Source organism: Mesoplodon bidens (genome assembly GCF_964165515.1).
Source record: "Mesoplodon bidens genome assembly, chromosome: 11".
Lineage (NCBI taxonomy): Eukaryota > Metazoa > Chordata > Mammalia > Artiodactyla > Ziphiidae > Mesoplodon > Mesoplodon bidens.
Genome location: NC_138167.1, coordinates 13,901,696 through 13,927,579, shown reverse-complemented (window position 1 = coordinate 13,927,579; position 25,884 = coordinate 13,901,696). Strand labels below are relative to the sequence as shown.

Genomic DNA, 25,884 nt, shown 5'->3' with positions numbered 1-25,884 from the left:
TGTGCTATGACCATATGATAAAATACATGCTGTCATTAAAATATTAAAATAATATTTAATAATATGAGAATATTTTGAAAAAATTGTGCAATTTGTGCAGTATAATACCATTTAGAAAAATGTGTGCATTTTTCCATATGCTTAACAAGAAAGATGGAAAAGGAAGGATCAAAATATGAATACCAAATTTCTGGATGGAAATGTCATGGATGACTTTAGTTTCCTTTTTTATGCTTACTTTTTCAAGTTTTCTATATGAAAGTTCTATTGGTTACTAAAAAAAATAATTTTTAAAGTAAGTCTCATTCAATTAACTATGAAAATATATTAATAATTGCAAATATATTACCACTAGAAAAAAGATCCAAATCATATGTCCTTTAATAGAGTGCACATTGTTGAGTAAAAGAACAAGTCTCATATCTTGTAGTTGAATGAGAATATTCTTTTAACATGATAGGCCCAAATAGGGATCTCTGCCTCTGGAGAATTTATGCTTAATACCTTTTCAGGGCCATGAACTTAGCCACAGATCAATGGACAAACATGTTCCACAAATCCTGGCATTTCTTTCCTGTGATGTTGTCTGAAACTATTTAATCTTTGGGGATATAGTTCTTGGCATTTCATGCTCAGTAACTCGCTCCTCAATGAGGTGAGGGCTACCCATATTAGTTCTCTGACTGTGGTGTGATATTTACACACTGAAATGTCATATGTATCAGAAGAACTGCAACCTATTTTGAATTTTCCACAAGCCAGGTTATTGTACTTTCCAATGACCTGATTTGCTTGAAAAATAAGTATAATTTTTGCCGATAATAAACCAGAGCCACTCTCTAGTGACCCTGCTAACCTTGGGATTAGTAATTACTATAGGTATGGACATAACACCTTGAGTCTGGAGAATAAATGGAAGTCTTGTTAGAAGATTCATCAGGCTTATGTCAATTAGGTCTTTGTTTATATTTATAAGAAACTTCCTTATAATCAATAAGAAAATAGATAATTTAAAATGTAATAAATGGAGATCTATCTGTTTTGAGGTATTAAAAGGATATAAGATCAGTAAAATTCCATTACTTGTTGGGGAGGAGATTATGTAAGGTGAAACAAATTTTCATTTATTATGAAATTTTAAAAAATTAGGCATAAGAAGAGTCCAGTGAAATAATCACTTATTTAATGTTATTCATAATTTTTTAAATGTCCATTTAAGTAACCTTACGTTATATAATTTAGTTTCCCAAGCATCTCTGAAGAGAGGAGCAAAGAAACAATTATGGTCAAAAGCAAAAACATCAAGACTGGCTTACTATTCAGTTTTATATGAGTTTCGTGAGCAGTGATTCTATATATTCAGGGTTTAGTTGCTTCCGAATTGAGCTAACAATTGCATCCCTGGGATTTCTAAAAAGGACAAGATACCATAGCTAAGGTAAATATAACTGTGTATAGTAATTGTTAAGGAATTACCTTAAAATAGCTTACTGTCCAATGAGGACATTTGGACACAAAGAAAAAATACTCCTTGAAGACTGACTGTAAAAGTTGATAGAAAGAATCTAAGACGTGGCAAAAAACCTCAAAATGTGAAAAAAAATAAGTAAAATTAAAACAACTTCAAGATAAACATTTTTCAAAGAAACTTCAGTGAAACATCAACTTTATATTTTGCCAACAATGTAGGGTAAACATAAAGTTTAAAGTCAAGCAGAGAAATAAGTTGGAACTGAATCTTTACATGGGCAGGAAAGGAAGAGTATCAAGTATTTAGGTAATTTTTTGGCTCAAGGCAGAAGCAGAAACTGGTCAGTGGTTAGAATTTGCTGTACAATAAAAGTTCTCTAATTTATTTTTTGGTATCCGGACCCTTTTACACTCTTAAAAATTATGGAAGATTCCAAAGAGTTTTTGTGTATGTGAGTTATGTCTATTAACAATAACCAATTAGAAATAAAACCAGGACATTTAAGAAATATTTATCAGTTCATTTTATATGACATTAATAAACCCATTACTGGCTAACATGAACACTGTTTCTATGAAATATGTCTGTATTTTCACAAAGAAAAAATTTAGTGAGAAGAATGATCTTGTTTAACATTTTTGTCTCTAATGTCTGGCTTAATGGAAGACAGCTGAATTCTCTATCTGCTTCAGCATTAACTTTGTTGCAATATTGCATGTCATGTAGTCTATGGAAAATCCCACTCTACACTCATGAGTGAATGAGTGTGATAAAGAGAAATGACATCTTAGAATTATTATGGAAATAACTTCGATCTTGTGACATCGCTGTAAACATCCTCAGGACTATAGACATCACTTTGAAAACTTTGGATATACAACATAGTTTTGGCATGTGTTATTGTAGTGGGGCCATAAGTCAAGGAATCAGCACTTGTGCCCTGTTTCTAAGATAGCAGCACATCAACCTATGTCTTCCCTGAATGAAAAATTGGCTTTGCAGTCATCTGACTTGGGAATTGTCATTCCTCCTCTTTTCCCTCAAACATTTATAATTTCTCTCATCTCAGAGGGCTATAGGAATATCACAAAGGATTCAGACAAGCTTCAACAGGACCAGTGGAACTGTGAAGTGAAATTTCAACAGAAAAATACATCTTTCCACTTTTTCCATTTGACTTGTTATTTTGTCATTTCTACTTTTTTCTTATTTACTTTCTTTTTCTCTTTTGTTCTTCTTTTTCTAGTTTGAAAAACGATATAGGGTCAATACCTTACTCAAAGAACTTTTAAAGTGATGGGTGAAAGCCAAATGCAATGTAACAAATGACCTTTAAAAAAAGCAGCTTGGAGTAAACTGAAAAGCAAAGAAATCTGAGGTCAAATTTAAGTGTAACAGAAATGTCAGACTTCTGAAAACACACTAAGAATTCAGGCAGAATGCCATGAGGCTATTCACAGTTAAAAGCCCCAGTGTCAGGTTAGAATTAGAAAACCATCAGAAGTACAGAACTGTTTTTCCAACAGGTTTTGAGTCTGATGACACACTCAGCATCAACTTGGAAGAAAAATGTCAATATGAATATCTTTGCTATTTTTCAAAAAACAATCAGACGTGACAGAAGAAATTTTTTTCTGGGAAAAATGGTGAATAAGCCTTCTTTAAGATGATCGTCAACTTCTATCTACTGAATAATTCATGTTCCTTCAAAAATTTTCACATGATTACAAAATATTAGAATTCAAGGAAACTTGGAGACCTGGTTCAACCTACTGATTGTACAGATGAAGAAACTGAAACTCAGAGAGTTTGAGCTGTTTTCCTAAGGTCATTCATGGTGACACTGCAACTAGACTCCAAATATCCAGAATACTAGGCCAGTTTTTCTAGCAAGGCCTTCTAACCTTTTGACTAGATATTATCATATATGCTTATATGATATGCACAAGACTAATTTGGGTTTATTTTTAATTTTATTTCATTCTAAGTGGATCAAAGAGACATATAATAGTGAGCAGTGTAATTTGTATGTTTGGATTGGGGCATTGGTCCAGTCATGAACCAAAAGGAATAAGAATGAATCATAGGCCCAAAGGGACACAGGAACTATACAGACGTTTCCTGATGGATAGTCTATGGACTTATGCATGGATATTGGGAATTAACTATATAGTCATGGTATTAATTAAAATTATTATTTAAAATTAAAGAGTAGTTATTGATTTTGTTCCTCTTTATGATTGCATTTTGATTTTACTTATAGATAAGCTTAGAAAGGTCCTATCTTAAGCAAGTGGTGTATTGAAAGCACAATGGGGAGATTTTGTGTTTGGATGCATTAGACATTACATGCAAAAGCAACATGAAGTTAAGAAAAAAAATAGGGATTTTGAATCTAAATATAAAGGTTCTTCTTATCTTATGCCCTCTCTCTCTAAACAAATTTATCTGCACCCTTGACTTAATTCACATTCTTCTCTGGATGATTTCCAGATCGGGGTCTCTAGCTTAGATATCTTTGTTGAACCACCACCAGTCATCTCAAGCACACCTCAAAGCCAACATACAAAGCCTGAACTGCAGGGTTCTTGTTCTTCTATAATCTGTTTGTCACCCAGCATGCCCCATCTTAGGGAATGCTTCTATTATCCTCCTACTTACATAAGACAGAAACCTAAAAAGTAATCCTTGATACCCCTCTTTTTCACTACTCCTCCCCAGTCAATCCTGTCATTTTTACTTCTAAATGTTCTGATTCTCTTCATTTTATTATGTCACCACCACCACCTTCTAAGGCTGACTTGCCATTCTCTGACATCTGGACTACTTCTATAGCTTCCTACCTCATCTTCTCTCATCTACTTTTCCTTCCCTCACCAAATCCATGCCTCACTCAGAAACCAGAGGAATCTTTGAAAGATGAAGGTCAATTCAAAATATTCTCTCACTGAAAATCATTTATGGCCTTCCTGTTGCTATCAGAATAAAGACCAAGTTGCTTAACATGGTCCTGTTTAGAAGACCTTAACATGATCTTCTAGTTCCATCTGAACATATCTGTTCATCTTATATGACACACTCCTTCCCTGGATTCTAGGCACACTGGCTTTCTTCCCGTTTCTTAAACACAGTTTCCGCATTTCATAGATTCCCTCTTCCCAGGAAGCTCTTCTCTTACTCTCCTTTTTCACCAATTCATTCTCACTCATCTTTGATCTGAAATCAAACATAACTTCCTCAGGGAAGAATTTTCCCACTCTGGAGAAAAGATTTGGGTCCTTTATGTTATCATGGAACCATGTGCTTTTCACTCAGAGCTGTTATAACACCTGTTATTTTACATTTATAATTTGGTAGTGGCCTATTTCTCCCCACCTCCAGTAGACTGCAACTTCATAAAGGCAAGATTATGTATCTTTTTGCTTAATATGCTTGCTTCAGGGCCAAGCATAAGTAGGCCATCAATAAGTACCTATTGAGTGAATGAATAGACAAATTGGGTTTCAGTTTCTTCATCTGTAAAATGAGGATCAGTAAAATGGAATTTGTAGATGTTGGTAACAATATTAAAGAGATTGTTTTATAGGCTGAATCACATAACATATTGTAAAAGAGCTTAATAAGTAAGCTATAAGTCATTATTCCATTGTCAAATATTTATTAAGTTGCTAACTCTTTTAACATATACATTTTGACAAGTGAATTTAAGCTTACTGAAGCTTACTAGAAATGAAATTGTTCCCATGAATTTATTGATATTTATAATTTGGCACTGAAAAAAATCTGAAAACTCTAAACTCTCTTAAAAGTATAGTTATGATGAAGAGGATAATGACGATAAAAATGATTGGCAGTATTTACTGAAAGCTCTCATAAGTACTTTATCCTGTAAGGTACATGATGCTTATTACTCCCAAAACTTGTCCAAGGTCATTCAAGTAATAAGTGGCAGAGATAGATATGTTTGATTTCAAAGCTTATATTATCAACCACGAAATATGGAAGCAACTCCAGAAACTCTTCAAAAGTACACAAAGGCAAGATACATATCTTTGGGTTTATGCACGTCTACATTTTTCATTTTTAGTATATCACCTTGACTCTCCCTTCATGGAGAATACTGAAACTTTCACATTTTTCTCTTCCATATCCATAGTTATCTAAAATCATATTCATATTTTTCCTTCCCTCCCAACTGAGAGGAACAAGTTACTCTCTTCCTCTCCTTGACAAAATTTCTATTTGCATTTTTGGTCCAGGTTGTTGGCTGTTGGTGCCATCTCATTTTGTCAGTTCATCCATCCCTGTTTTCTGATCTTCCCTTCATGCATCTTTCATCTCAGTTTTTTTTTTTTTTTTTTTCTTTTTGCGGTATGCGGGCCTCTCACTCTTGTGGCCTCTCCCGTTGCGGAGCACAGGCTCCGGATGCGCAGGCCCAGCGGCCATGGCTCACGGGCTCAGCCGCTCCGCGGCATATGGGATCCTCCCAGACCGGGGCACGAACCCGTATCCCCTGCATCGGCAGGCGGACTCTCAACCACTGCGCCACCAGGGAGGCCCTCATCTCAGTTTTTAAACATGCTTGAAGGTCTTTTATTTCAACAAACATATGAACCCCAAACATCAAAATATTTTTCTTACCTCCTCCAACTTTAGTGATCTTCTTGCCTTTACTAGCAATCCTATTCCAAGAGGCACAATTTATTTTTCTCCATTTCCTCTTCAGGGCCTTGAAGTATGGCATCCAACTTCACTACCCAAATCTGCTCTTTCTTCTATAATTCTTGTCTTGGTTAATGATGTAATTATTTATCATTTACCCAAATCAGAAAGCTCCAAGTCTTCCTTATTTCCTCTCTCTTTTTCACTTTCCTCTGAAATGTTTCTCAAATCTGTTCTGTAAATTTCTACTGATGCCTTGATCAGGCCCAGACCATCTTTCAAGTAGACTATTTCAATGCTTGCATCTATCTAATATCCTTGCTCTTATTCTATTCTATTTTCAGTCCACCCTTCAAAATAATTCACAGAATTATCCCTGTATAAAATAAATCTCATTGTATGACTCCCATTCTTAAAATTCCATGGGCTGCAGTAAAGTTAGTTCCTAGTAATTACCTGACTCATGAGGCCCCAAATGACCTAAACTGAACCACCCTTTTCAACCTTGTCTCCCAGTACAATTCCCTCCTAATATTATATTAAATTACTATTCTCTGAACCTCCATAACTGTGACCATGCTAGTCTTTCTTCCTGGAATGCCATTTTCTCTTTTCTCCATTCAGGAAATTCTTATGAATGTTTCAAGTCAGAATTTAATTCCTTTGTGAAGCTTTTCTTACTTTCCTTGAGAGAATCTGCCTCTCTCTTCCTTGGGGGCATACAGCACCTAATACTTTGATTATAGTATAGAGTATATTGTGTGATCTTCAGTTTGAGTCTTTCCCTCTAAACTGTTTAGAGACAGTCATTATGACCCAATTTGGCTTCTTTGATTCATTGCATGCCAATTTCCATGTACACATATTTTTGCTCAATAAATAAATAGAAAGGATACACCATCATCCATCACTTGATTACTTAGTCAGATGTGGAAGTTATAACTGTCTACCTTTTCCATATTCTATTCTGCCTGCTTACAATGCTAGTTAAGAATAGCTTTAGCACACATTAATTAATCTCTACAATAAAGAATATAGTGGTTTGGTGCAAACATTTTTGTGGAACATTTTTCCAAGGAAACTGATTTTGAAAGCTAAGGCACTGCCTATTAAGGATTGCTCTTTTTCCTGCAAAACAATAATTTCACATCATGTAGGATGGCAAGTTCTGGTACCTTGTCAAATTTTTATTTAAGCTTCTGATGTAATCCTCTGATGCCTATTTAGAGTTACTATTTTTAAATGAATACTTCCCTTGAACTGCCTTCTAATTCCTTGGGTAATTTCTGCTTATTATTAGCAGTTGAATAGTTGCACCTGTGCACCAGGGTTCAAGAAAACAGCAGGCATCTGCCAAGAACTACAGACCTTAGCTCTTGGTCTCTGGTATTCTGACAGTACTGCCTTCTCTAATGGAAGTATCAATACCTGGTGAACACACTGCTAACACTCAGTCATGGAAATATTAACACCCTATGGCCCACACGAGCTAAATCAAATCTCAACATGTCTCTTGCTAAAAGTAAGCCAAAAGGAGGTGGTGAACCTTCAAACAGGATTAAGTAATCAACAATAGTAAAAATTATCCAAGCTAGAAATGGAGCACACCAGTTCTCAGGAGGTTAAGCCATTGAAAAAATAAGACTATTCAAAGGAGAAAAAATACAGACCTCTGAAGAACTCACCCTGACAACTCACTTAACAAGCATAAACTGTTTATTCTCAGAGAGGTCAGCTTTTGAATTTAGAGAAGTTGAAAGGTTCATTTCTGGAAACAGCTTGTCCTCAAGTTTTTTAATAGTTCAGTTAAACTGAGAGTGGGAGTCATAGGATAAGTACAATGGAAGTACTCTAACCTTTTCGGTGACCTGTTTTGATGCATGATAAGGAACTGTTCAATGTGCAAATAAATCCAGTTTCTACTAAGTTCCCTGAATGACGCTTAATAAACAGCACTCTATTTTGAAACCAGTCCCTATAACCTCTAAATATCTGGTTATTCAGAAAAAAAGCAATTACACAGTGAAGTAGAAACATCCAAGCATAAGACGGTAAGTACTGCTATTTACTATAATCAAACTATTTTACAATAGTTTTATTTACATATTTAGTATGTAAACAAATAGTATGTATTTATGTAGGAAGGCTGTAAGTCATAGTGTTCAGATTGCAAGCTTCAAATCTCTGGATTTAACTCTAGCTCCTTAATTTACTAATGTCAGTTGGGCAACTTAACCCCAGTAAGCCTCAGTTTCCTCAATGGTAAAATTGGAATAATAATAGTATTTGCCTTAAGGTTATTGTAGATAATAAAACAAAGTAGTATTAAGGAGCACTAAGTAAAAATATGATCTTTATATTTAAAACATTAAGGGAATCAAATAGATGTTCAGCATCTCTTTAAGTAGAGAAGGCTCCTATAAACAGAATTATGCTTAGTTATCAGCAATCAGAATATTGAAGTCCATGTAGTGAATCCTCTTATTTTATAAGCAAGAAAACTAATCAGTATTACAGGCTTCATTCTGACAAAGATTTTTGTAAGATATATTACATGGACTTAACAAAAAATATTAGTTAACACATTTAAATGTCTTTAAAATAGACCAAGGTACATCTTAATAAAACAATAATAAGTTACCAAAAAAAACCCCCACCAGTTAATGCTTTAGAAACTTTAGAAAGTTGTCCCATAAAAAAATTATGCTTTAGAGATATAGTCATAGTTTTTACCTTTACAATTACTCTTTAAATATTTTTAATAGTTTTATAGAGATATAAATACCATACAATTCACTCAGAGTGTACAATGTAATGATTTTTAGCATGTTTCTAGAGTTGTGGAACCATAACCACAAAAAGAAACCTCATATCCATTGGCACTCATTCCCTATTTTCCCTCTCCTCTAGCCCTAGGTGATCTCTAATCTACTTTCTGTCTCTATCCATTTGCCTATTCTGGGCATCTCATATATGGATCATACAATACGTGGTCTTTTGTGACTAGCTTCTTTTGCTTAGCATGTTTTCAAGGTTCATTCATGTAGTAACATATATTAATATTCGTTCTTATTATTGAATACTGCTACATTGCATGGATAGACCACATTTTATCTATCCATTCACTAGCTGATGGCCATTTGAGTGTTTCTACTATTTGGCTATTATAAATAATGCTGGTCTGAACATTCATGTAGGAGTTTTTGAGTGAACCTACTTTTTATTTATCTTGAGTATTAGCCAGGAGTGGAATTGTTGGGTCATATGGTAACTTGATGTTTAATATTTAATGAACTGACAAATTGTTTTCCAAAGTGGCTGCCCCATTTTACATTCCCTTGAGCAATATATGAGATTTCCAATTTCTTCACATCCTTGCCAGTGTTTATTGTCTTTTTGATTATAGCCATCCTAGTTAGTGTGAAGTGGTATCTCATTGTGGTTTTCATTTATATTTCCCTAGTGGTTAATGATGTTGAGCATCTTTTTATGTGCTTACTGGGCATTTGTATATTTTCTTTGGGGAAATGTTGGATCCTCTATTTATTTATTTAAAAAATATATTTATTTATTTGGCTGCGCCTGGTCTTAGTTGCAGCACATGGGATCTTCGTTGCCGTGTGCGGGATCTTTGTTGCAGCACGCGGGATGTTTTAGTTATGGCATGCAAACTCTTAGTTGTGGCATGTGGAATCTAGTTCCCTGACCAGGGATCGAACCCGGGCTCCCTGTATTGGAAGTGGGAGTCTTAGTTACTGGACCATCAGGGAAGTCCTCCTCTGACCATTTAAAAACTGGGTTATTTATTGTTTTGTTATTGAGTTGTAAGAGTATTTATATATTCTGAATACAATTCCCTTATCATATATATGATTTGCTAAATCTTCTCTTACTCTGTGAATTGTTACCTTCACTTTGTTTTTTTAACCTTCACATTTTGAGCCAAATTTCTATGAGCTAATCAGTTCAGGAATGACAAAATAATAATTGTGCTAATATTCTAAGTCTTACTTGAGCCAAAAACAACTAGAATTTAGCAAAAAATTTTTGTATATATTGGCTATTCTTATCTATCTAAATCAGAAAAAGATGTTAGGAGTAAGGTGGAAATGAGAACTTATTTTTTTCCAGAAGGTTCTTGAAACACAAGTATGAACTGTAAATAATTCCAATGAAACCAATCAATTGTTCATTGATTTTCTTATGATAGCATTATTTCATTAATTCATTCACCTGTACAAGGAGATGTAGGAAATAAAGATAATCGATGATTCCCTCAAATAATATAATTTAAATATTAAAATAAAGTAGTATAAATAATCATAATGTATTTTTGAGAGTGACTGAGTCAATATTGAGTAATTACTATGTCCCAGGTATTATTAAGCCCTTGGGAAACAGAAACACTATGATGAACTGTTTTGCCTTAACTAGCTCTCAGTCCAATATGGGCAAATTACATGTTTCACATGTTGCATGTAAACACATTGCAATAAAATGTAATTCATAAAGAAACAAAGCACTGTACTAGGAAGATGTGATCAATTTTACTTGGCAAGATCAAGGAAGGATCCACCTAGAAGAAGCCTTATAAAAAGGGGAAAAGCTGCAAGCTCAACTAAAAGAAAAATTCTATATCTATCTATCTATCATCTATCTATCTATCTATCATCTATCAAGGAAGAGTGGGCATCTAGGCATGCAGTAATTAATGGAAGACATCAGAAAACTAAATAAAATATTCAACGTGAGAGGCACAAAACATGTCGGATTTTAAGATAATTTGTAAATTTTGAGCTTGGAAGATTCAGAGGAACCTATTAACGCTTACAAATAATAGAAAAAGAAAGCACTTTCTCTTCCTTTCCCATGCTAGAAGTTTTATAAAAGACACAAATTTTAAAATAAACCTAAATAAATCCTTTGAAAAGTCCTTTGTGTCACTTTCTCTCCCTCCTTTCTCCTTCATCAGGATCTTGAGAGAGAATTTAGAATAGAACTGGGTGTCACAATTCTTCTCTGACTCTAGAGATTGCAGGCTTTCTTCATGGCATCAGTGAGCTGATGCCATCAAGACAGACTTAAAATATCTCTTCTTGGCTTTGAATATGAAACAGAAGCCAAGGAAGAGCTGCTTCCCCAAACCAGAGCCAGACACCACACTTGTTCCCTCATGCTTCTCCTTAACTAGAAGATGACATCATTGCCCCACCCAATCCCCTACCCCCATGCATTTTATTCTGAGGGAAGATCTGAAGAATATATAAGGGATAGCTTTTCCTTTTATTCTTGTCATCATCATTGGCTTATTAACTGAAAACCTACTGTAAGCAGGGTATTTTGCCAGGCTTTGCATGTTTCAGTAGTAAAAGATATTGTTTTAATTTTTAAGGACTCTTTTCTTTTGAGAAGGGGACAAGTAGAGAATTTTATTTTTCCCTATTCAATTTTTTTTGGTTGTTATTTCTGTAAGAGCAACTAGATTCTCCATTTAAGATACTATGGCCATTAATTATATTTCAAGTTTAGTACAGAAGACACAATTACAGTTTAGATTTGTTTAAAATTTATATTCATAGTTTACATTTATCTAAATTTAATATTCATAGCTACTGAAATTGGAAACAAATGGAATTGCTATTGAATTAATCATATAGTACTACAGCTTTTCTCTTCAAATTTTTCTCATTAGTAATGTCATGCCTGTCATGCAATTCTTACCTGGAAGTCAAAAGTCCAAGTGCCTCCAAAGGGTGAGAAAATTTCCATCTTCTCAAAATGGTATGCATTTCCGAAACAGTTGTTTCATCCCATCCAGGGGCACTACCCAGGACCAAAGGAAGGGAGCAATTTTCATTATTGCAGTAGAGGCGATAAAACCATAAGTATCTTCTCTTTTCCTCAGAGAGTCTGCAAAACCAGATTGGAAACTATAATTTACTGGAGTTTGCTACACTAATAAATGTTTGCTGTAAATACACAGTACAAAATGTTAGTCTAGTTCTTTGACTTTTATTTTAGTTTATTTTGGAAAACAAGTCCTTTATCTTTTGGGGACAGTTTGATAGGTTATTTTATCAGCTTATTTCCCACTAAATTTATTTTTTTATAGAAAAATAAAATGAAATAAACCAGTTCAGATAATTCACATTTATTTTTCCTCACTCTTATGCTTGCCACTTTTTAAAAAAAACGTCATTTTGGTTGGCAAAGTTTCTGTCTCCTTTAAGGCAGACCAAGTTTATCTGAATCCTGCAACATGTACTACTTAGAACAAAGTTGCTTAAACATTCTTACATTCTTTATAAATTAACTTAGACCCAAGTGGGCCTGTGGAGAAATGGCACATTTTGAAGACCATATTCCTTCATTTCAAAGCAAGTTTCAATCAGAGTTCAGAAAACTTTTTGCTCTGAAGTTCAAAAACAAAGATCTCAATTTATCCCTGGATTCTGGCTTTAAATTCTCAGAGTTTGCTGGAAGTTTGAGGTTAAAATGCCAGTGAATAGGACTTCCTTAAGTGCTCAAGTGTTTCCCTCTGGAGAGTGGTCCCAACAGAAGATTTAAGTCTAGGACAAAGGCCACTGATTCACTGACAGTTTACCATGTTTTGCTTACACTCCAGCAAAAGCATTCAAGACCATGGTTCAGCTGAAGGACAGCATTTCTCACATGACAGTGACAGCTTTTCAACACTGTCTCCTCCAAACTGATACTCTGTTGCTCAGCTTAAATTAACTAAAACTCCCAAGCAGGATAATAAGAATTATTGAAAGATTTTAAATATCAATATTTCTCTACAATTTCTTCTGAAGCCATCTTCATCTGCAAAGTGAAAGAACTGGATTATAGAGGACGATTTTTGAGGTACATTTAGGCTCCTTTTCTGCTTTGTCACTACCTTCCTCACCAGAAAGCCCTGGAAGAAAAAATTCCATAACCAAATTATTTCTATGGTATTAAAACAAGTTATTTTTTCCTAACTGAATTCATTTTTTCAATATTGAACAGTGATTTTTTTCTCTTTTACCTTCTTTTATTGAAGCATAATTTACATAAAAGAGAATGCATGGATTCAGTTAATTACATTTTACCAAATGCATATATCAAGTAAAAACTACACACTTTTCAAGATATAAAACAGTTTTCTTATGCCACCAAAGGCAAGCACTAGTATGATTTCTTTCACTTTAGACTAATATTACCTATTTTCAAACTTCAAATAAATGGAATCATAGAGTAAATATTCTTTTAGTTATAGCTTCTTTCACTCAGTATAATGTTTTTAAATTACCCATATTGTTGAGTGTATCAGTAGATTATTCCTTTTAATTAATGAGTACTCTTCCTTTGTATGAATATATCACAATTTGCTTATCCTTTCTCATATTTGATGGACATCTGTGTTGTTTCCTGTTTTGGGATATTATGAATAAAGCTGCTGAGAACATTTGTGTGCATGTGTTCATATGGGTGTATTTTTCATTTCTCCTAGAAAGTACCAAGGAGGCGAATGACTTGGTTGTATGTCACATTTTTGTTTAACTTTTGAAGAAACTGTCAAACTATTCTCTGAAGTGGTTGTAATATTTTACATTATCATGTGTAGGGTATGATAGAACCAACTGTATGGCATTCTTGCCCACACTTGATTTTTGCCCATTTAAAAATATTATCCAACTCTTCAGAGTTTAAATTAAAAGCATACTGATTATTTGAAAAAAAATTATACATTTTAATGGGGGTATAATTGTATCTTTATCACTAATTTGGGGAGGACTAGAGCTGTCATCTTAATAAAAGGGTTATTTTAATCAATGACATGATATATCCTTCCATTTACTGAGATTTTCTTTAATTTCTCTTAGCAAAGTTTTGTACTTTTTAATGTAGAGATGTTGATATTATTAATAGAATTTTGAAAAATAAAATTTATTTTCTATTTTTTACTGGAATACAATTGCATTTTGCACATTAACCTGAAATGCTATGATCTTGCATAATCACTCATATGAAAATAGAGTCAGTTTTATTTCTTTCTTTCCAACCTCTATACATTTATCACTTATTTATCTTGCCATAGTGCACTGGCTAGGATTTCCAGTACAACACTGAAGAGGATTATTTAGACAAACATCTTTGCTTTGTTCCCAGTTTAGGGGGGAAGCACTCATTCTTGCACCACTTAATACAATGTTAACTCTAGATTTTTCCATAGATCTAGATTCAACTCAGGAGTTGAAGTCTGAGGAAGTTCCATTCTACTCCTAGTTTTGTGAGTTTTTATCACGAATGGGTGTGGAATTTTGTCAAATGATTTTTTCCAAATATTTCAAGATGGTATGATTTTCCTTGTATATCTTTTTCCATTCTTTTAACTATAATCAAGCTGAGTTCTTATTTTAAAATATATGCCTGTAAACAGCATAAAGTTGGATATTTCTTTTGTAATGTAGGCTAACAATTTCTGCCTTTTAATTGGGGTTTTTATTAATTTATATTTAACAGAATATTGACATGATTGGGTTTAAATCAACCATATTGTTATTAATTTTTTTGTCCAAACTATTTCTCCTCTTTTCCTGTTTTTTGGATTTTTTTAAATTTAATTTTTGTCATCTTCTTGACTTTTAAATGTACTTTTAAAATTTGGGGGGTGTGGTTTCTTTCAAGATTATAATATTCTTTTTTAGCATATCACTGTCAACCACAATTAGTTACACTACCTTATGTATAAGAATCTTAGAACACGATGCTTTTATTTTTCTATTTCTCATTATTATTGTAGTTGTTACACATTTTACTTTCATATATTGCAAACCCAGCTGTATATTGTGATTATTTTTGTTTAAACAATTATTTTTTTAAATAAATTAATAAACGTGTAAAAATGTGTATTTTTATTATCTACCTGTGTTCCCTTTGTGGTGCTTTTCATTTATTCTTGTAGATTTGAGTGTCCATCTACTTATCACTTCTTTTAGCATGAAATATTTTCTTTAAGATTTCTTATAGTACAGATGAGCTTATAACTAACTCAGCTGTGCTTAGTTGAAAACATTTTAATTTTGCCTTAATTTTTGAAATGTAATTTTACTGGTTATAGAATTTTAAGTTGATGTATTTTCTTTTCCCCTTTCAAAATGCAAGATAATGTTATAATGTCTTTTGGCTTCCATTGCTTCTAATGAGAAATCCTCAGTTAATGAGTAATCTGCTGAATTATAGTTGTTCCCATGGATGTAATTTGTTGATTTTCTCTGATGCGTTAGAAAAAATTTATCTTTATCTTTAGTTTTCAGAAATTTGACTATAATGTATTTAGGTGGTGTGTGTGTGTGCACATGCACACATGCTTGGGATTTGCTAAGCTTCTTATATCTGTGGGTTGATTTCTTTTTTAATCAAACTTGTAAAATTTTGGCTATTATTTCTTTCAGTTTTTTTTTTTTTACTTCAATCCCTCTCTTCTCTCCTGTGTGTCCAATACACACATATTATATTACTTGATATTGCCCCACAGGTCACAAGGTTCTATCACTATTTTCAGGTTTTGTTCTTTCTGTACTTCAACATGGATAATTTCTATTGCCCATTCTTCAAGCTCACTGTTCTTTATTTCTTCATTATGCAATCTATTAAGCTTTTCCAGTGATTTTTAAAAAATTTAGATATTGTGTTTTTCAGTTCCTAAATTTCCATTTTTTTACTGAGACTTCATTTTTTCACTCATACATATCTTTTTATTTAAATCCATAAAAGTCTTTATAATAGTTGTAAAATATTTGGGTCTGTTTCTGTTAACTGCTGTCCCCCATCTTGGGCTATGATTATATATTCCTGACTCTTCCTATGTCTAGCAATTATTGATTGTACACTAAACCTTTAAAATTCTGCATTTTGCTATCTTTTGAGTGTTGAATGTTTCAATTTTTTTAGTAGTCCATTTAATTACTAGCAGATCAGCTTGATCCTTTTGAGGCTTGTTTTTACGATTTGTTAGGCTAGGCCAAGTATAGTCCTTAATCTCAGGTTAGAGCACACTTACTCCTAATATGCATCTTTTTGATTTCTTTGTTGAATGCTGGGGTGTGGTGATCTTTCTCTATTATTACTAGTCGGAATTTCTATGTCTCCCAGCACTGGGCAACCTCTAGAACCTACATTTATTTCACACCTGTACATCTTCCTTTTCTCTACTATTATGCTCTGTAAATTCCAGCTGCCTCAGCATCAATAAACTCTGATTTCTGCCTTTTTTTTTTTTAAATCTCAGCAAGACCTGCATGCTCTTCTTTAATTATATCTCCCAGATCTATGATACAGAAAATGCCTCTGGGATGAAAGTCACTTTATTCATGGGTTCACCTCAAGGCCTGTCTGTTCAATTTCTGAGAGCAGTTGTTTCATATGTATTTTTCTTGTGTCATATTTCTTTAATTCAGGAGGATTAGTTTAGTAATAGGTAATCTTCATGGCTAGAAGTGGAAGCATAATTTCTTTCATACCAAATTATTTTATACCTTATGTTCCAGGATTTTCTTTATATTTGACATATTCTTTTAGCTGTCATCAGAAGGTGTTTTTCTTATTTTTACAAATATTATAGGTACATTTTCATTGAATTTCATTGAGTCTGAACTTTTTGACTGATTACATTTGACCAATTTGAAAGAAGGAATAATTAAGTCACCAGCTAAATGATAAAATATGGTATTTTGAAAATGAATTTAATCTGTTTCTAACACAAGTTTTATCACATTGAAGGCTGGTTTCCATCTGTTTTCACAGTCCAGAATGAAATTGTACTCTACTGAGCTTTGATAATTATATTTGAGTGGGTGAAACAGAGGAAAATGTTACTTATTTTATAGTATAAGTTATTCTCTTAAATAGAAACTGAAGTATAAAACCAGTTAGAAATCATTGGGGTTAATTTAAAAACACAAACCTTTAATATTTAAAGGCAGTTACTGTGCTTATTATTTGTTGGTTTTGATATTTTTTGTTTGAATATTTTAAAATTTCAAAGTATAGTACCTTTTTATATATTAAAAATCTCTCATTACAAATATATTAGCCTCTGATATGTGACACACTTGTTAAATGCAAGGTTTTATATTTTTGATTAAGGAGTATAAAAAGATGCTTCACCTAGTTAAGATGACAATAATCTAGTATAAAAATGGATCATCAAAATATGTGTCTTGAGGAATAAGAGGGTCTTTCAACATTTTCAATCCTTAAGGTAATTTTTATACCAAATTCTATGCAAAGGAACTTTATTCATTATAACATTTATTTTACACATATTATTTATCAGGCACAGTGTAGAACACTGGAAATGTAGTGATAAACAGATAGATAGGTTCCTTGTTCTCTCAGTTCTTACAAGCTAATAAGAAAAAAACACATTAATAAACAAGATGATAATAGATTCTGCTAAGTGTGATAACATAAAAGGTAATAAGTTAGATTGTAAAGAGAGAAAAACACCATTAGGTAGGGTGATCAAAGAAGGGCTCTTTGAGAAGATCACAATTAAGTGAAAACCTACAGGGTGAGATGATTCAGTCATGTAAAGAACTAGGAAGGAGTATTTCATATAGAGGAAACACCAAATAAGAAGGCCTTGAGATGGGAGAAGGAATATAGCACATGTGAAGTATGTGAAGCAAACTGATGTCACTAGCTTGAAGTGAATGAGGAAAAGAGTAAGACAAGTTGAAATTAGAGATCAGGGGAGTAACAAGATTACATAAAATGGAATGCTTGATCACATTCAACACCTTAGTCTGGACGGTCTCAAACTTATTCCTCCTCCAGAAAATGGCTCTAACATCTGCCCAGTTCATCAATTCAAAAACCTTAGATTCTCCATTGACTTAACTTGATTCTTTGGTTTTTCAATTGACTTAACTCCTATTTACTAATAATCATGAAGTCACATCTTCTCAACTTCCAAATATGCTCCAAATCTAGCCATTACTACCAGTGTCCACTGCCATCTCCCTAGTTCTAGTGACCATGACCTCCTGCCTAAAATATTACATAAGCTACTCTGCTGTACTGCTTGCTTCCACTTACTTCCTCTCCAATCCATTCTTCAATTTGTAGTCAAAAGAATCACTCAAAAAGATTATTCAGATCACATGACTACCCCATTCAAAATCTTTAAGTAATTTCTTATTCTTGGAATAAAATGCTTTAGTATGTTTTATATATATATCACCATAAATATATGTGTGTATATATATACATACACACACACACACACACACACAAAGAGTTGCTTTCTTAGTTTTATGCTTTCGCCAGGTTAGTAATGAGCACCATAAGCTGTGGCTTAGATATTACCAAATATTAAAGTCAAATAATAATTACAAAGAGAGAATTAGTATTCTCTTATAATTCTTCCTGGTATTTTTTTTTCCCCAGAGAATTACTGTTTGACAAAATTTAAGTACTCCTTAGTTACTAATTTAGTGCTATTAAAACATGATTTATTTCTGTTCTTTTTTAATCTGCCATTATAATTAAATTTTGCATTTTCCTGTTTACTACCTACTTGAAGGACTGAGCAATGTTTTATCACTGTTAAACGCTGATCTATATCAGTCTCTGTTTTGTTGTTTTGAACTGAATGATCTCCAATCCTTTTATTTTTCCTTTGACCAAACTTAAAGTTGCTAAATGCCCCAAGGGAAAAAAAATCTTTAAAAAAACATGAAAAATTACTAATTTAGTTCCTAAACAGTTGATCATCCAACAGGCATGATTTTAGGAAATGAAAGGAGTTACGTGGGAAGGAAGGTTCACTCTTGAAAGATATGAGTGCTTCTAGTATGACTGCTGGTATCATGAACAGCAGGCAAAATTCCCTCCCAAGAACTGGGTCACTTACAGTAAGGGAGACTGTTTCTGTGAAAGTCTGGCAATATGTTTTAAACATTCTTTTGGTGGTTCTTCAAGATCACTTCTATTCTCTTCAGAATCAAGTTTCATATATTCCCACTCAGTAGCTGGAAAATCAATCTGAAATAAATAAAATGGTTTGCCATGTATCAAATGCCTGAAAAATGCATTATTAATTTAATGATTTCTATCTTAGATTTATAGGAACTAAAGTAAAATAAATACCCTATATTTTCTGTGCTTTTTATTATTTAAAAATAATTTTAAAAGAATCATTATGGTTTGGACTTGGTGTTTAAATATACATGATATTTGGCAAATCCTCAATTATTTATATAAATGGTATATAAATTAGTAGACTGTAACATTATCTTAGAAAAAATGAGAAAAATAATAACATATGAACTTTTCATACAGTTAAATGTTACATTTTTATTTAGTGCTGAAATTACATCCTTTCCAATTTTCATTACTAAAATGTCTTCCTATTATTAAATGATGAAAATTATAGATGGTAATTATACTTTTTTCATATAATCACTTGATAAAATAAAAAGAGTTACTTTATGTTGGTCTCTACTACCTGAAATCTGTTAAGTCTGTGAACCACTCTGTGGACATGATAGTGAAATCTTCTCTGGTAAAGATCTGTTTCATGAGTATAAAACCAAATAGAATATTTTTGCTGTGGCTCTATAGTTCAGCTTTATAGACAGAGCTAGAATGCAGGCCTTCTTTTTTTCCTGGCTCAACATGCTTTCCACTAAACCATGTTTAAGTGACAATCTGATTCTAGTAAATAAAATAATAGTTAACAAAAAAATACAGTTTCCAAGTATGTAAATGAGCTAAATATTTTACTGCCCAAAATATTTGCTTAAGAGTATCATATATTATTTTTCATTTTCATATTAGAAAATCTAAAGAATTTATTTTTCTCTGCTGCACTATCTTAGGTTGTGATCTCAGAGAAAATGGAAGAATATTATAAGGTAGAATGTGAGATGCAGTTTAATGTATTTGGGCTCTTATTTGAAAAAATCTTAGCAATTTTATTCTGTAACCTTTGCAATTTGTTGCAAAATTGGTTTTTGGTATAAATTTGTTATAATTATCAGTTATTATTCCAACATGAAAAAAGAATTGAGTAACAGAAATTCTAAACCAAAGCAATATTATAGTAAATTTTGCCTCTTGACAGAAAGAGTAATTTTGATGCCTTGGAGAGAAGTGCCTGCAGTATTAGCATGTTACACTTTAACTTTATGTATCCAAATATTTTAAACACATAAAACAAAAATACTAGAAATAGTATTTAATGAGCTAATTCAATTTTATGGTGGTCCTAAGTAAAGGCAGGGTAGATGAGAAACTAAAGGTAGTAGACGAGAATACAGTAGTAGATGAGAATAAAGAAGTTCTCTGTGAACAATCCATAATAAATTCTTTGATATATTTCAATTATGAAAAATTTTTTTCATTTCTGATACATGAATGAGGCCCTACACAAACTGCGTATCTTCATATATTATGAAGGCAAACATTTACTGATTCTTGAGCCACTTATAGAAAAAATCAGGATTTTCCCCAATTGTCTCTTGTTCTAATTTTTCACAAAAGAGAAAATCCCCGAAAGTATGTGTTAATGTATTTGCCCAAGAATTCTTTTTTTTTTAACACCTTTATTGGAGTATAATTGTTTTACAATGGTGTGTTAGTTTCTCCTTTTTAACAAAGTGAATCAGCTATACATATACATATATCCCCATATATACTCCCTCTTGCATCTCCCTCCCACCCTCCCTAGTCCACCCCTCTAGATGGTCACAAATCACTGAGCTGATCCCCCTGTGCTATGTGGCTGCTTCCCACTAGCTATCTATTTTACATTTGGCATGACTCTTTTTGAATTATGGCTTTCTCAGGGTATATGCCCAGTAGTGGGATTGCTGGGTCATATGGTAGTTCTATTTTTAGTTTTTTAAGGAACCTCAATACTGTTCTCCATAGTGGCTGTATCCATTTACATTCCCACCAACAGTGCAAGAGGGTTCCGTTTTCTCCACACCCTCTCCAGCATTTATTGTTTGTAGATTTTTTGATGATGGCCATTCTGACTGGTGGGAGGTGACACCTCACTGTAGTTTTGATTTGCATTTCTCTAATTATTAGTGATGTTGAGAATCTTTTCATACGTTTGCTGGCAATCTGTATATCTTCTTTAGAGAAAGGTCTATTTAGGTCTTCTAACCATTTTTGCATTGGGTTGTTTTTTGATATTGAGCTGCATGAGCTGCTTGTAAATTTTGAAGATTAATCCTTTGTCAGTTGCTTCATTTGCAAATATTTTCTCCCATTCTGAGGGTTGTCTTTTCATCTTGTTTATTGTTTCCTTTTCTGTGCAAAGGCTTTTAAGTTTCATTAGGTCCCTTTGTTTACTTTTGTTTTTATTTCCATTTCTGTAGGAGGTGGGTCAAAAAGGATCTTGCTGTGATTTATGTCATAGAGTGTTCTTCCTATGTTTTCCTCTAAGAGTTTTATAATGTCTGCCCTTACATTAAGGCCTTTAATCCATTCTGAGTTTATTTTTGTGTTTGGTGTTAGGGAGTGTTCTAATTTCATTCTTTTACATGTAGCTGTCCAGTTTTCCCAGCACCACTTATTGAAGAGGCTGTCTTTTCTCCATTGTATATTCTTGCCTCCTTTATCAAAAATAAGGTGACCGCATGTGTGTGGGTTTATCTCTGGGCTTTCTATCTTGTTCCAGTGATCTATATTTCTGTTTTTGTGCCAGTACCATACTGATTACTGTAGCTTTTTGTATAGTCTGAAGTCAGGGAGCCTGATTCCTCCAGCTCCGTTTTTCTTTCTCAAGATTGCTTTGGCTATTCGGGGTCTTTTGTGTTTCCATACAAATTGTGAAATTTTTTGTTCTAGTTATGTGAAAAATGTCATTGGTAGTTTGATAGGGATTGCACTGAATCTGTAGATTGCTTTGGGTAGTATAGTCATTTTCACAATGTTGCTTCTTCGAATCCAAGAACATGGTATATATCTCCATCTACTTGTATCATCCTTAATTTCTTTCATCAGTGTCTTATAGCTTTCTGCATACAGGTCTTTTGTCTCCGTAGGTAGATTTATACCTAGGTATTTTATTCTGTTTGTTGCAATGGTAAATGGGAGTGTTTCCTTAATTTCTCATCATTAGTCTATAGGAATGCGAGAGATTTCTGTGCATTAATTTTGTATCCTGCTACTTCACCAAATTCAGTGATTAGCTCTAGTAGTTTTCTGGTAGCAGCTTTAGGATGTATAGTATCATGTCATCTGCAAACAGTGAGAGTTTTACTTCTACTTTTCCGATTTGGATTCCTTTTACTTCTTTTTCTTCTCTGATTGCTGTGGCTAAAACTTCCAAAACTATGTTGAATAATAGTGGTGAGAGTGGACAACCTTGTCTTGTTCTTGATCTTAGAGGAAATAGTTTGTTTTTCACCACTGAGAATGATGTTGGCTGTGGGTTTGTCATATATGGCCTTTATTATGTTGAGGTAAGTTCCCTCTATGCCTACTTTCTGGAAGGTTTTTGTCATAAATGGGTATTGAATTGTGTCAAAAGAATTTTATGCATCTACTGAGATGATCATATGGTTTTTCTCCTTCAATTTGTCAATATGGTTTATCACATTGATTGATTTGCATATATTGAAGAATCCTTGCATTCCTGGGATGAACCTCACTTCATCATGGTGTATGATCCTTTTAGTGTTCTGCTGGACTCTGTTTGCTAGTATTTTGTTGAGGATTTTTGCATCTATGTTCATCAGTGATATTGGCCCGTAGTTTTCTTTGTGACATCTTTGTCTTGTTTTGGTATCGGTGTGATGGTGGCCGCATGGAATGAGTTTGGGAGTGTTCCTTCCTCTGCTGTATCTTGCAAGAGTTTGAGAAGGACAGGTGTTAGCTCTTCCCTAATGTTTGATAGAATTCGCCTGTGAAGCCATCTGGTCCTGGGCTTTTGTCTGTTGGAAGATTATTAATCACAGTCTCAATCTCACTCCTTGTGATTGGTCTGTTTGTATTTTCTATTTCTTCCTGGTTCAGTCTCAGAAGATTGTGCATATTGAAGAATTTGTCCATTTCTTCCAGGTTTTCAATTTTATTGGCATATAGTTGCTTGTAGTAATCTCTCATGATCCTTTTATTTCTGCAGTGTCAGTTGTTGTGTCTCTTTTGCATTTCTAATTCTGTTGATTTGAGTCTTCTCCCTTTTTTTCTTGATGAGTCTGGCTAATGGTTTATTAATTTTATCTTCTCAAAGAACCAGCTTTTAGTTTTATTGATCTTTGCTACTGTTTCCTTCATTTCTTTTTCATTTATTTCTGATCTGATCTTTATGATTTTTCTCCTTTGACTAACTTTGGTGTTTTTTTTTTGTTGTTGTTCTTCTCTCTCTGATTGATTTAGGTGTAAGGTTAGGTTGTTTATCTGAGATATTTCTTGTTTCTTGCGGTAGGATTGTATTGTTATAAACTTCCCTCTTAGAACTGCTTTTGCTGCATCCCATAGGTTTTGGGTCATCGTGTTTTCATTGTCATTTTTTTTCTAGGTATTTTTTGATTTCCTCTTTGATTTATTCAGTGATCTCTTGGTTATTTAGTAGTGTATTGTTTAGCCTCCATGTGTTTGTATTTTTTACCGATTTTTTAATGTAATTGATATCTAGTCTCATAGCACTGTGGTCAGAAAAGATACTTGATATGATTTCAATTTTCTTAAATTTACCAAGGCTTGATTTGTGACCCAAGACATGAACTATCATGGAGAATGTTCCACGAGCACTTGAGAAGAAAGTGTATTCTGTTGCTTTTGCATGGAATGTCCTATAAATATCAATTAAGTCCACCTCGTTTAATGTATCATTTAAAACTTGTGTTTCCTTATTTATGTTCATTTTGGATGATCTGTCCATTGGTAAAAGTGGCGTGTTAAAGTCCCCTACTATAATTGTGTTACTGTTGATTTTCCCTTTTATGGCTGTTAGCATTTGCCTTATGTATTGAGGTGCTCCTATGTTGGGTGCAGAAATATTTATAATTGCTATATCTTCTTCTTGGATTGATCCCTTGATCATTATGCAGTGTCCTTCTTTGTCTCTTGTAATAGTCTTTATTTTAAAGTCTATTTTGTCTGATCTGAGTATTGCTACTCCAGCTTTCTTTTGATTTCCATTTGCACGAAATATCTTTTTCCATCCCCTCACTTTCAGTCTGTGTGTCTCCCTAGGTGTGAAGTGGGTCTCTTGTAGATAGCATATACACAGGTCTTGTTTTTGTATCCATTCAGCCAGTCTACGTCTTTTAGTTGGAGCATTTAATCCATTTACATTTAAGGCAGTTATCAAAATGTACATTCCTATTTCCATTTTCTTAATTGTTTTGGGTTTGTTATTGTAGGTCTTTTCCTTCTCTTGTGTTTCCTGCCTAGAGAAGTTCTATTAGCATTTGTTGCAAAGCTGGTTTGGTGGTGCTGAATTCTCTTAGCTTTTTCTTGTCTGTAAAGGTTTTAATTTTTCCATCAAATCTGAATGAGATCCTTGCTGGGTAGAGTTATCTTGGTTGTAGGTTTTTCCCTTTCATCACTTTAAATATGTCCTGCCACTCCCTTCTGGCTTGCAGAGTTTCTGCTGAAAGATCAGCTGTTACCTTTATGGGGATTCCCTTGTGTGTTATTTGTTGTTTTTCCCTTGCTGCTTTTAATAATTATTCCTTGTATTTAATTTTTGATAGTTTGATTAATATGTGTCTTGGTGTGTTTCTCCTTGGATTTATCCTGTATGGGACTCTCTGTGCTTCATGGACTTGATTAACTATTTCCTTTCCCATATTAGGGAAGTTTTCAACTATAATCTCTTCAAATATTTTCTCAGTCCCTTTCTTTTTCTCTTCTTCTTCTGGGACCCCTATAATTGGAATGTTGGTGCATTTAATTTTGTCCCAGATTTCTGAGACTGTCCTCAATTCTTTTCATTTTTTTTTCTTTATTCTGCTCTGTGGTAGTTATTTCCACCATTTTATCTTCCAGGTCACTTATCCGTTCTTCTGCCTCAGTTATTCTGCTATTGATCCCTTCTAGAGAATTTTTAATTTCATTTATTGTATTGTTCATTGTTTGTTTGCTCTTTAGTTCTTCTAGGTCCTTGTTAAACGTTTCTTGTATTTTCTCCATTCTATTTCCAAGATTTTGGATCATCTTTACTATGATTACTGTGAATTCTTTTTCAGGTAGACCATCTATTTCCTCTTCATTTGTTTGGTCTGCTGGGTTTTTACCTTGTTCTTTCATCTGCTGTGTGTTTCTGTGTCTTCTTATTTTGCTTAAGTTACTGTGTTTGGGGTCTCCTTTTCACAGCCTGCAGGTTCGTAGTTCCCGTTTTTTTGGTGTGTGTCCCCAGTGGCTAAGGTTAGTTCAGCAGTTTGTGTAGGCTTCCTGGTGGATTGGAGTGGTGCTTGTGTTCTGGTGGATAAGGCTGGATCTTGTCTTTCTGGTGGACAGGATCTCATCCAGTGGTGTGTTTTGGGGTGTCTGTGACCTTATTATGATTTTAGGCAGCCTCTCTGCTAGTGGGTGGGGTTGTGCTCCTGTCTTGCTAGTTGTTTGGCATAGGGTGTCCAGCACTGTAGCTTGCTGGTCGTTGAGTGGAGTTGGGTCTTGGCGTTGAGATGAAAGCTCTCTCTGGGAGAGCTTTCGCCATTTGATATTAAGCGGAGCCCAGAGGTCTCTGTTGGACCAGTGTTCTGAACTTGGCTCTCACACCTCGGAGGCACAGGCCT

At 33.7% G+C, this 25,884-nt stretch overlaps 1 protein-coding gene across 1 annotated transcript in view; it reads right to left on the bottom strand.

Annotated features, from left to right (window-relative positions):
• PIK3C2G (phosphatidylinositol-4-phosphate 3-kinase catalytic subunit type 2 gamma) overlaps positions 1–25,884 on the bottom strand; it is a gene marked incomplete at its 5' end in the record, with an annotated part of 318,729 nt that overhangs the window by 200,770 nt on the left and 92,075 nt on the right. The window contains 2 exon segments of the mRNA XM_081248761.1: positions 11,855–12,043; positions 19,038–19,168. Of these exon segments, the coding sequence (XP_081104887.1) occupies positions 11,855–12,043; positions 19,038–19,168 (320 nt within the window).